The sequence below is a fragment of the Onychomys torridus genome, chromosome 1, assembly GCF_903995425.1.
Source record: "Onychomys torridus chromosome 1, mOncTor1.1, whole genome shotgun sequence".
NCBI lineage: Eukaryota > Metazoa > Chordata > Mammalia > Rodentia > Cricetidae > Onychomys > Onychomys torridus.
The window spans coordinates 39704751-39717284 of NC_050443.1; the positions used below are offsets into that span (position 1 = coordinate 39704751).

A 12534-nucleotide genomic window follows, 5' to 3' on the forward strand; every position below is an offset into this window, starting at 1 on the left:
AAATAAAATTGTCTCAGACCAGGTAATAGCATCCTATCAACAGCTTTTTCTCTTTGTAATGGTTGACAGAATATTGCTCTTGGGCCTAGGTTCCCACTCTTAGGAAGTGACTGAGGTCGTTGGAAAGACCACTTTGATTGCTTGGACTCTCACTAATGCATTTGTTGAGAAAATCACTAGTTGAGAAATTTCTCTCCTTTCTTCTTATTTCTTTGATAAAGGAACGTGAGCATGTGATTTCATGGCATTTAAAAATGATAGGATCGCCGGGCACTGGTGACACACACCTTTAATCCTAGCACTCAGGAAGCAGAGGCAGGCGAATCTCAGTTCGTGGCTAGCCTGGTCTACAGAGCAAGTTCTAGGACAGCTGGGGCTACACAGAGAAACCCTGTCTCAACAACCCCCCACCCCCCCAAAAAAATAGAATGATATAATCTGTACATTTTCTAGTTATATTTGAGTCAGGAAGAGGCTGACAGAAAATCTGTACAGAATTAATGAAAGAACCATGGTGGGTCCAGAACAGGACACACATTCTTACCTGGTCTTTGTTTTTGCTTTTTCAGGATGGGCCTCCACCAGGCCTAGGCCGTGTAATTGGTGAGCTGGGAGAGGATGGCTGGATCAGGGTCCAGTGGGATACAGGCAGTACTAACTCCTACAGGATGGGAAAAGAAGGAAAGTACGACCTCAAGTTGGTGGAGCTGCCAGTGTCATCACAGCCCTCTGCAGAGGACTCCGACACAGAGGATGACTCCGGTGGGTGACTCGAACAGTCTGTTAGATCAAGGTAGCTTGGTAAATTGTTCGTGTGTTGGATAGCTGTCATTTCCCTCTGGAAACTTAGACAGTGGTCAGGATGCATTTGAAGACATTGCTCTGGCTGCATCTTAAACACGTGATTCTGGTATAGGTATATAAAGGGGCTCGATCTAGTAACCCAGACAAACTGATTCATCTTCACCTTTATTCCGTACTTCCTGATACCTCTTTCAGAGTGAGGTGGAAGACAGAGTGTAGCATTACTTTTTAAATTACATCTTAACAGTATATTTGTTTTTGTGTATGTGTATGTATGAGTATAAGTTAGAGGACAACTATTGTGGTCAGTTTTACCAACCATGTCTCAGAGGATTTATCTTTGTCAGGCCTGATGACAGGTATCTCTATTGATCCTTAAAACAACAATAACAAACTTACTTACTTACTTACTTATTTATTTATTTATTTATTCATTCATTCATTCATTCGTTTGTTTTGTTCGGGTCAAGGCACAGACATTCCACAGCATCCCTGTGGAGGTTAGAGGACAGCTTGTGAGAGCCACTTCTGTCCTTTCACCAGGTAGATTCTGGGGAGCAAAGTGAGATTCTCAGACTTAGCAGCAAGTACTACCCACTAAGCCAACTTACTTCTCATTGGTCTGTGTAGTTAGTCCAAATGTGAGCCTGAGATAGATGGTGGCACGGTGGATCAGTGTTGTGTTGTGTTTTTCTGGACTCTGTTTTTTTCCTCCACTAGCTTCAAGTTGCAAGGTGTGGCCCTACCTGCTTCCTTTAAGCACCTCCCTATTCCTTGATTTGGAATGCTTCTCATAATGCTGAGTTAGTACTTCATTGTATCCAGCAATTCAGAGAAATTGGATGTGGATCCATGAAGTTTGTTCTCTCCAAGGAAATTCAATGCTGTAGGAATGCATTTTTTAAAGATCTGTACAAAAGACCCTGAGTCATGCGAATGAAGTATCACATGCTAGGCTTACTGAGACTTGAGAGCCAGAGCTCCTTCCTAGGGCTCTGCCAACCATTATGTGCAGTGCCATCAAATGTTAGAAACAGCTGTTACAGCCATTAGATTATACTTGGAGGGTATGCTAAAAAGAGAGCCTCTAGTGCAGAACACAAGAGAGGCTGTCCCATAAAATACATTGGGCTCAGAAAAGCATGCACATTTAGATGAAAACAGCAAGTGATTGCTGTGGGTGACTGTTGGAAGTGATGCATGTGACATCTTATGGGTAGGTGTTGGCTGTACTGTCAGAGCATCTGAGCTATAGTATGTGGCTCTGGACCACTTGTAGCCCCTTCCTTTTTTCAGGTGTATCTGGGGGTATTCTTCATTGTTGAGTGAGCCAGGGAAGAGGTGGATATGTGGCAGACTGGTGGCCTCCTTGTCCCACAGCTGGACTGGCCAGCCATGTAAGTGGCTGATCATGGGATGCTGATGCTTTGCCTTCACTCAGGTTGTAGCTCCTAAACATTTGATAAGTTGTCTTTTTTGCTTGATTGGTTTTGTTTTTTTGAGACAAGGTTTCTCTGTATAGTTTTGGTGCCTGTCCTGGATCTCGTTCTGTAGACCAGGCTGGCCTCAAACTCACAGAAATCCGCCTGCCTCTGCCTCCCGAGTGCTGGGATTAAAGGTGTGTGCCACTGCTGCCCGACAGTAAGTTGTCTTTTTAAAGAAGGGAAACCTTGGACTATTCATTGTTTCTAAGGTTGCTTAAACAAATGTTACTCCAAAATCTCATTTTCTAGGGTGTGGGATAGATAGCTCAGTTCATAAAGTGATAATTATTGTGCAAACATGAGGACTTGAATTAGATCTCCAGCAAAACGTTGGTGTGGTGATATACATGCTTATAATCCCAACTCTGATTGGTATTGGATTCACTGGCCAGACTTGCTAGCCTAATCAGCAATTCACAAGTTTCAGCGAAAGCCCTGTATCATACAATCAAAAAGGATGTTACCTGAAAAAAGAAGACACTGGAGGTTTTCCTCTGGCTTTCTTTCACAGACTGTGCACCTGCACCTCCTCCTCCTAAATCTCATTTTCTTTGCGGAAGGTGGAACCAGGAATGATTGGGGTAGCCAAGTGCAGTGGCAAGAGGCTGAGACAGGAGCATCTCTTGAACCCAGGGATTTGAGTTAGGCTGGACAACATATTGAGACCCTGTCTCTGGGGAAGAAAAGAAGGGAGAAGGAGAATAAATTCTAACTTTCATCTTTTCTTGCAAAGATATGTTTCCCTTTCCAGTATTAAAAAAAGTTTGTTATATCTCTGTATCTTCTTAATTTTACTTTGAACCTAAAACTACTCTAAATATGTTTTTTTCTTTGAAAAGAAAAAAAAGAATGTGGTATTAAATACTTTAAATGACATCTACAGATGATTTTAGTTGTGAATATTGTTTCTTTTTTCCATCCTCTTTTTCAGAAGCTGAACAAGGTGAAAGGAACATTCACCCCACAGCGATGATGCTGACCAGCATTATTAACTTACTGCAAACTCTGTGTCTCTCTGTTGGAGTTCATGCTGACATCATGCAGAGCGAGGCTACCAAGACTTTGTGTGGGCTGCTGCGAATGTTAGTGGAAAGCGGAACAACAGATAAGCCATGTATGAAATGAGTAACTATGGGCCACAGAGACTCAGCGTGGAGAGATGTGTAAATCTCTCATACTTGTCTGGATGTGAGAACATGAATCAGAATGCATGTGAGGATATATGTAGTAAGGCTCCTAGGGCTGCTCTACCAAGGAAGCTGTAAATAAGAAAATCTTGTTGGGCTGATTCCTTTCTGAGACTACCAGGGAGAATCTGTTCTAGGCTTCTCTAGTATTGGTGGTTTGGTTGGCATTTCTTGGCTTGTAGGCTTATCACCCTAGTCTTTGTCTTCTTGTTCACACTTTCTTCTGCATGTGTGTGTTTGTGTTTCAGATTTATTTTTTACAAGAGTAACAGTTGACCTCATCCAATCTAACTCCATTTCCAGACAAGATCACATTTTGAGATACTGGAGTTAAAATGCTTTAACATGTGAATGAGGGGGTAGGGATGGAGTTGGGGGAAGTGTATGTGTGAGAGCTAGTCAACCTCTGATGTTGCTTCCTTAGAGTTCTCGAGACTAGAAATCCTCAAAGCAGGCTGTCAGCAGAGCCACGTTCCTTCCTGAGCCCTAAAAGAGTATGTGTGTGTTAGCTGTGTATGAGTGCTTAAATTTCAGTATGTTGATATGAGACAGAATGTATTTGTCATTGCTGAATGTTTTAGTCAGAGTTCTCTAGAGAAACAGAACTGATAGAATCTATCACAGGCTATGGTCCAACTATTTCAACATTGGCTATCTCCTAACAGAAAGTTCAAGAATCCAGTAGTTATGGGCTGGAGACATGGCTTAGAGGTTAAGAGCACCAACTGCTCTTCCAGAGGTCCTGAGTTTGATTCTCAGCACCCACATGGTGGCTCACAACCATCTGTAGTGAGATCTGGCACTCTCTTCTGTGTATATAATAAATAAATAAATCTTTAAAAAAACCAACCAACCAAACAAACAAACAAAAGAATCCAGTAGTTGTTTGGTCCACAAGGCTTAATGTCTGTACTGGCCTTCAGTATATGCCAGAATCCCAAAGAAGTAGGCTCTAAGAATCCCAAAGAAGTAGGCTCTAATACCAATGAAGGAATGAACTTGCCAGTGAGAGCGAATGCAAGCAGGCAAAGAATAGATGCTTCCTTCTTCCATGTGCGTTATGTAGGCTGCCACACCAGAAGGTGTGGTCCAGATTTAAGATGTGTCTTCCTACCTCAGATAATCAAGAAAAATTCCTCACAGGTATACCTAGCATCTTGGGTTTTACTTAATTCCAATTGGTCAAGGTGACAGCCAATAATAGAGTCACACTGGATGAGTGATCTTTGTGTTGGAAGCATGAAGATTTGTTTGAGTGTGGGTGTGTGAATATGTGTGTAAGTGAATGTCTGTGAGAGCATACGGCTGTGCGTAAGTAGCTGTATCAGATGTAGTGTGAATGAGCTGTGTGTGTTCTAGTTGTGTGGTTGCAAGTGTGTGAGAATAGTGAGAGTGAATGTGTATGAATAGTGCTTGAGTGTACAGGAGTGATTGAGGGTATGTTGGAGTTTTACTGAGTGTAAGTGCAAAACCAAGTATGGATAATGAGCATACCTAAGTGTCAGTGCCAGTGAGAGTGAGGGAATGTGTATGTGGGTGAGGGGATAAACATGAGTACACATGGTTGTGATAACATGTGATAGTATGGGGGCAGGTATTTGAGTGTATATATATGTAACTCAGCACATGCATGGTGTCTGTCTTGACAGTGATTTGTGTGATTGCACTATTGTGAAGGTACGTAAGAGAGTAAAGGTCAGAATTTTGAGGAGGAGGCTTGATTGATGATAGAGGGAGAAAGTGAGCACATGTATGTGCATAGGTGGATGTGTATGAATGTTTTAGTCTGAGAATTGTCTAGGCATGTCTTATTTTATGTGTAAATGGGAGAGGGATGCATGTAGGGGTGCATGCAAAGTGTGGGCTTGCGTCTTAGGTTCTGTATGTAATTGTGTGAGACATAGGGATTGTGTAATTATGATTCTACTAGTGATTACAGTAGTGGTAAAGGTGAGCATGTGTCAGTATTCGTGAGTGACTATGGCAGAGAGCATTTGAGTATTTCTCAGTAATTTTATGAGTTAGTGTCTAAGTATATATGTGAATGTTAGTGTATGAGCCTGTGTCTTATGTATGACATGGGTCATAGTAAGCTTGGAAGGCAACATGGGCTAGTGGGAAGATAAGCTGCTGCTGTTGCTGCAGTAGGATCTGGGAAAGTCACTGCAGTGTCCAATGGGCACTCAGACCTCAGGCTTACATCCTAGCTTGAGAGAGAGTAGAAAGGGAGCCATGTCCTTTGGACCCTGGGAAGTCAGTAGGAACAGAAAACTTCATTCTTATTGTGCATGTTAGCACGTCCCTCTAATCCCAGAATTGGAGAGGTAGTGGTGGGCTCATGTGTTCTGGTTACATAGAGAAAAAATAAGTAAACCTGGATGGGACATTTTATGATGTAGATCAAAATGGGATCATGGGGACGTTTAAGACACATGAGATTAAAAAGTGTAATAGATGCATATTGTAAATTACTGTTGTTAGAATTATAGATTATATTGTCTAGGAACTGTATAAATAGATTAAATTGACTAATTTGAGTTACATACATTTTAAAGGTTTAAAAAATGCTGTGAAATATTTGTTGAACTACCTTAAAAGCCTTCCTCCACTCTTCTCACAGTCCGCTTGTAAAGTAGCTTATTACCCAAAATGAATTAGTAGGTTGTTTAAATGCAAGGGTTGTGCTCATGCTTTGATTTCTAGCATCTTGGTTCAAGCATGTCTTATCTCCTCTGGCAGCTCCTCCAGACAGACTGGTGTGCAGGGAGCAGCACCGGAGCTGGTGTACACTGGGCTTTGTGCGGAGCATCGCACTCACCCCGCAGGCCTGTGGTGCCCTCAGCTCCCCACGGTGGATTACGTTGCTCATGAAGGTTGTGGAGGGACATGCACCCTTCACTGCTGCCTCACTGCAGAGACAGGTAATGTGCTGCTAGCAAAACCCAATTCACTGAGAGAGAGGGCAGTACTGAAGCTCCCTGACCCTGAAACCATGTTAATTGTTGAGCAGTGAATGTAGCAAATAGCAGCAAGTGAAAAGGTAGACCTTTTGGCTGTGGCTGCTGAGGTTCTTGATTACTGCAGTCACTTAAGTTGCTAAATATATTTATTTGCCTTTTCACAACTGCTCTCTCTGCCCCATTGAAATAGTAGTATGGTTGCCAAGAATTAAGTTTAAAGAATAGTTTCACTTAAATACACACATTTTGAATTTCTGATAATCTTTCCTGTTAACCAACTTGATTAATCATGAATGTCAAAGTTGTGCATCATTAATTTTATTAAGGGATAAAATCATGTCTTCTTTGGAAATTGTCATTTTATGTTGTCTCTGATCAGATCTTAGCTGTTCATTTACTACAAGCAGTTCTTCCGTCATGGGACAAGACAGACAGGGCCCGGGACATGAAGTGTCTTGTGGAAAAGCTGTTTGGTTTCTTGGGCAGTTTGCTCACGACTTGTTCTTCTGATGTCCCATTACTTAGAGGTGAGTGGCTGTGCCTTTACTTGGTAGCCAAGTTTAATGAGCAGTGTGCCACATGATTTTTCTCTCTGCTTCAGAATCCACACTGAGGAAGCGGAGGGCCCGGCCACAGGCTTCCTTGACGGCCACCCACAGCAGCACTCTGGCTGAAGAGGTGGTGGGGCTGCTCCGCACTCTGCACTCCCTGACCCAGTGGAATGGCCTCATCAACAAATACATTAACTCCCAGCTTTGCTCTGTCACACACAGCTGCTCTGGGAAGACTTCAGAAAGGGTGTGTTCCATGTCTTCAAAAGCATGCTGGGACTGTAGCTGTCAAGTTATCTTTTCGAACATGAAGCATTTTTGTTTCAATATTTATTTAAGGGCATTTCAATGGAAATAATTATTGAAGAAATTAACAATTCAGAAAGGCATGTGTATGCCTGTAGTCCCAGCTGCTTGAAAGGATGAGGCAGAAGGTTTGCTTGAGATTTCAAGTCTGGGACAATGTAGTGAGATACTCTGTTCCCTAAAATTAGTTTATTAGTTATTAGTAAATGAATTGAAGTGGCTTGCATTTAGCTAAACTCATAAGGCCAGGCAGCTCTGAGGGATTTCCACTTCACACTTGCTGTCTCCTTCTGCTCTAGGTCCTGTTAGAGGACTACTTCCCAGACTCTGAGAACCTTGAAGTGGGGGGCCTCATGGCAGTCCTGGCTGTGATTGGAGGGATCGATGGCCGACTGCGCCTTGGAGGCCAGGTCATGCATGATGAGTTTGGAGAGGGCACAGTGACTCGCATCACCCCAAAGGGCAGAATCACCGTGCAGTTCTGTGACATGCGGATGTGCCGAGTTTGCCCGTTGAATCAGCTCAAACCGGTATGTAGCTTTGCTGAGTGTTAGGGTGGCACTGAAACTGCCTTATAATGTTAGAACTTGGAAGAACCTGTCCTTTATGTTGCCTTCTGGGAAGCTATGTGAATGAGGAGTTCCCTCTCTTCCTATGCTAGCTTGTACTCCAAAGAAAGGCCCATCTCATAGGGAGCATGCAACCAGGGGACTTGTAGTCTCAATGACATAAAAAGGGATTAACAATCTATAAAGTAATTTTAAGTATTTAAGATAGGAGTTTCTAAAATGTTTTTTTTTTTTTTTTTTTTTTTTGGTTTTTCGAGACAGGGTTTCCCTGTGTAGCTTTGTGCCTTTCCTGGAACTTGCTTTGGAGACCAGGCTGGCCTTGAACTCACAGAGCTCCACCTGCCTCTGCCTCCCAAGTGCTGGGATTATAGGCATGCGCCACCACCTCCCGGCTAAAATGTATTTTTCTTGAGTAATTTGATTTCTAAAAAATGGTTTCTTAAAAAATAATGTTTAGTTAGAAAAATGCTTTTTAATTATGTTGAATGCTATAGCTTAACAAGTTACTATAACATAAGTCCATGACTTAGGGACAGTAGAGAAGGTTTATATGATTCTGATGTAACTCAACTGCAATTTGACTGTAATTTTTTTAATAAAACATGTTGATTATAATAGGAATAAATACATGTAGAAAATTTGGGATGTTCAGAAAATGTCTTAACTTATAATTACTACCTTGATGTGTTATTGTTGACAAACTGGTAATAAAAACATTAATATAAATTGTATCTGTTGTATACACACTTTTATCTTCTTGTAGTATCTTTTCAGAATTTTCTCAGGTAGGATATGACTCAGAGTATGTGTATTTAATTTAAATTCAGGGATTATGCTCAAATAAGTTTCAGACTTGTTCATCTCATCAGCAACTCTTAGAAGGTTTTGTGCCCTTTCTTCAGCTCCCTGCTGTGGCCTTTAGCGTGAACAATCTGCCTTTCACCGAGCCCATGCTTTCTGTCTGGGCTGAGTTGGTGAACCTTGCTGGAAGCAAACTGGAAAAGCACAAAACAAAGAAATCAGCGAAACAGGCCTTTGCAGGTCAGTACAGAGTGTTCCTGGTAAGATAGTCTGAACTGGTATTGTTTGCCCTCCAGTCAGAGTGGGTTCATGTGACTGACTGTTGAAGCCTTCGAGTTCACATGGGCTTAGCGCTTACCAGTCTATAGTTAGGAATATAAGATACTTTTTGGGTTTCCCTTTGGCCTCATATTTGGAACCCCATCACGTCTAACTGCCAGATTCTTAGGAGACTTTTAGGATATTGGGTTCACTTCCCCTCTGCTGGCTCTCCGCTCAGGACATCCTCAGAGTCAGCTCTAAGGAACTTTGTCTTTGGATTCTCTTTGTTTTGTCTCTATGTGTGGTGGGCAACTTGCTTAAACCTTTCTTTTCTTTGGGTCTGGGTTATTACCCTCATGATTTTCCTCTTCCTGCCCCTTGGTTATTCTCAGAGTTTGTTTCTCGCTTGCTCTGTATTCCATTGAAATCCATGTGGTTTCACTCGTCACCCCCAGCTCATTCTGTCTACTCTTTGAGCATGCTCCCCCAATTGACTCTCCATATTTGTTGTTGTTGCTCCAACATTTATGATGGTAAACACCTTTACGTCTGAAGTTCACAACTCTGAATGGAGGGCCTGTGGATATAAAAGCTGTGGTGTCAAATTCAGTCTGTTTTCTCCCAATTGCCTCCATTTTTCTCATCATGGTGAACAAACTGCTGTGAGAGAGAGTTGTCCTGACTGTGGGCCAGGCAGGACAACTCTAGCTACAAACTGGTCTGCCCATTGGTACAAGTTTAGTGTCCAAGGTCTCCTATAATTTCATTCTTTGAACCTACACTTGCTGTGCTGTCCCAAGGCCTCATGCATCCCCTGCTTAGGAAAGTTGCTCCTCACTTTTGTATCCTCGGTCTGCTGCTGTCAGGCGCATGTGGCATGGCTTCATATCACTGGATCAGAGTTCATTCTAGGGAAATAGCTTCAGTTAAACTAGATGCATCTGACTAAATTCCTCCTAGGAATATTGCAAGAAAATATGAAAATGTTTTATTTGTCTCTGGTTGACATTTCAGTCATTTGGGAAACATTTAATGATGACAGTAAATGCTTGTGTGGTTCTGGTTCAGCCTGTTAGCTCTTCCTCAGTGACAACAATTGTGTGTGATCAGTTCATTCCTGAAAGGCATGCCATTAATGGCCTTCCTGTTGCAGAGATGATGGTTGGGGAAGAGGAGAGACTGAACTGGATATGTGGTTGTTACTGGGTTCTTTGGTTCCGTAGGACAAGTAGACTTGGACCTGCTGCGGAGCCAGCAGTTGAAGCTGTACATCCTGAAAGCAGGACGGGCACTGCTTTCCCACCAAGACAAACTAAGGCAGATACTGTCTCAGCCAGCTATTCAGGAGACTGGCATTCTTCATTCAGGTATCTTAAAGAGGGAGGGTTCAAGTAGATTTGAAAGAAAGGAAGATATTCTAGTAGAAAAATATACCAAGTATATGAATAAGCAGTTCATAAAAGGAGAATACAGGCTCTTGTATGTGGCCTGACTGCCAGTCACCAACTGTAAATGCAGTTGTCATCTTACAAGATTTGTGTGTCTGAGGGACGGGGTGTTCTGAGAAACTCTCGTGTCTGGCTGTTTAAGGTACAGGTGGGCCAGTGCATCACCTTTAGTAGAGATATTGGCTTTTGAAAAGTAGAATGTACAAATTTTGTTTTCAAATTCAGATGATGGAGCAGCTGCGTCCCCTGATCTTGGGGACATGTCACCTGAAGGGCCTCAGCCTCCAATGATCCTCCTGCAGCAGTTACTGTCCTCAGCCACCCAGCCATCTCCTGTGAAAGCTATATTTGATAAACAGGAACTTGAGGTACACTTGTCTACCCTTGACAGGAACGGCTGATTGACGACTCTGTACTAAGCAGTCAGCAGCGGCATTTGACTACCAGTTCGTTTCCTTTTTCCACTTGCTTTTCCTATCTCTAACATGTCTTATTAATTCATTTTGAGATACACTCATAAATCTGTGCTTTCTGCAATGTAGCTCATAGAAGGTGTTAGTTGTTCACTTTTTTTAGATGGTAGAGGTTAGATAAGGACACTTCCCTTAACGTTCTTTATTTGCCCAGGCTGCTGCTTTGGCCCTCTGTCAGTGTTTGGCTGTGGAATCCACACATCCTTCAAGTCCAGGGTGTGAAGACTGTAGCTCCAGTGAGGCCACAACCCCAGTCTCCATACAACACATCCATCTTGCTAGGACTAAGAAGCGCAGGCAATCACCAGCTCCTGCTCTGCCTATTGTGGTACAGCTCATGGAAATGGGATTTCCTAGGAAGAACATAGAGTTTGCTCTGAAGTCGCTCACCGGCACCTCTGGGAATGCATCTGGTTTGCCTGGTATGACTTTTTCTTGTCCATGCTTGCTTGTTTGTGGGTTTAAAGTTCATTGCTATTAGTCTTGATGGCAGCTGAGTGTTTTTGCTCATAGGTGTGGAAGCCTTGGTTGGGTGGCTGCTAGACCACTCTGATGTCCAGTTTACAGAGTTCTCGGATGCAGAAACAGTATCTGACGAGTATTCAGATGAGGAGGTGGTGGAGGATGTGGATGATACTCCTTACCCTGTGGTCAGTGGCTTCCATGTATCCTGCCTGTCTTACATGATGATTATCTTACATGCTACTTTTCTCCATCTTTTTAAAGAGCGAGTGCATCCCCTATGAACGATTCTACAAGATTTATCCCCAGTTCTGCTATGCACAGAACAAAGTTATCTGTTTTGCTGCTGAGATAATGATTGGGTTTTCTCCATTAAAATTTCTCGTAGCTTTAAAACAAACCATTGATAACGATTAAGTGATGTTGGTTATCTTTTAGAAGATACTGAAAACACTGAAAAGTTGTGTCTCTTGTAGTCACAGTTACTCTGGAGGTGGAAAAGGAAGGATTGATTGAACCTGAGAGTTCAAAGCTGTTCTTGGCAATGTTGTTAGACATTGTCTGGCTAAAATACAAATAGATATGCTGGGGCCCTCTACAGAAAGAGGATCATGAATTCAAGGATGGTTGGTGTTAGGTAGAGCAAATTTCAGACTAGTCTTGGAAGCATACCAATACCTTCTGTTTTTCAAAAACAAAAATACCTGGCATGGTGCTGCATACCTGTAATACCACTTTAGAGACTGAGGCAGAAGGATCAGGAGTCAGAGACCAGCCTGTAATGCATAATGAGAGCCAGTCTAAAGACAACCATCTAAGCAAACAATAAATCATTTTTGTAGGACATATTGATTTTTGACCTGAGAAAACTGTTTCATAAAATTCATTTGTAGCTGGGTGGTGGTGGCGCAAGCCTTTAATCCGAGCACTCGGGAGGCAGAGGCAGGCGGATCTCTGTGAATTCGAGGCCAACCTGGTCTACCAAGTGAGTTCCAGGAAAGGCACAAAGCTACACAGGGAAACTCTGTCTCGAAAAACCAAAAAAAAAAAAAAAAAAGAAAAAAAGAAAATACATTTGTAAAAACTTTGAAAACTTTTGTATGTTGAGAACTGTTAAGATTAATTTTGCCTAGAAAGATGGTTAAGAGCATTTATTGCTTTTACAGAAGACTTGTGTTCAATTCTTAGCACCCACATGGTGGCCTATAACCATACGTAACTTTATCTG

General features: G+C 42.3%; 1 protein-coding gene across 1 annotated transcript in view; it reads left to right on the forward strand.

Moving 5' to 3' along the window:
• Window positions 1-12534, forward strand: part of Herc2 (HECT and RLD domain containing E3 ubiquitin protein ligase 2) — a 224647-nt gene that overhangs the window by 85918 nt on the left and 126195 nt on the right. The window contains exons 37-47 of the mRNA XM_036183790.1: window positions 570-762; window positions 3220-3402; window positions 6215-6396; window positions 6815-6962; window positions 7037-7233; window positions 7592-7822; window positions 8764-8902; window positions 10147-10290; window positions 10597-10739; window positions 10999-11266; window positions 11358-11494. Coding sequence (XP_036039683.1) covers window positions 570-762; window positions 3220-3402; window positions 6215-6396; window positions 6815-6962; window positions 7037-7233; window positions 7592-7822; window positions 8764-8902; window positions 10147-10290; window positions 10597-10739; window positions 10999-11266; window positions 11358-11494 — 1965 coding nt within the window. The remainder of the gene's footprint in view (window positions 1-569; window positions 763-3219; window positions 3403-6214; window positions 6397-6814; window positions 6963-7036; window positions 7234-7591; window positions 7823-8763; window positions 8903-10146; window positions 10291-10596; window positions 10740-10998; window positions 11267-11357; window positions 11495-12534) is intronic.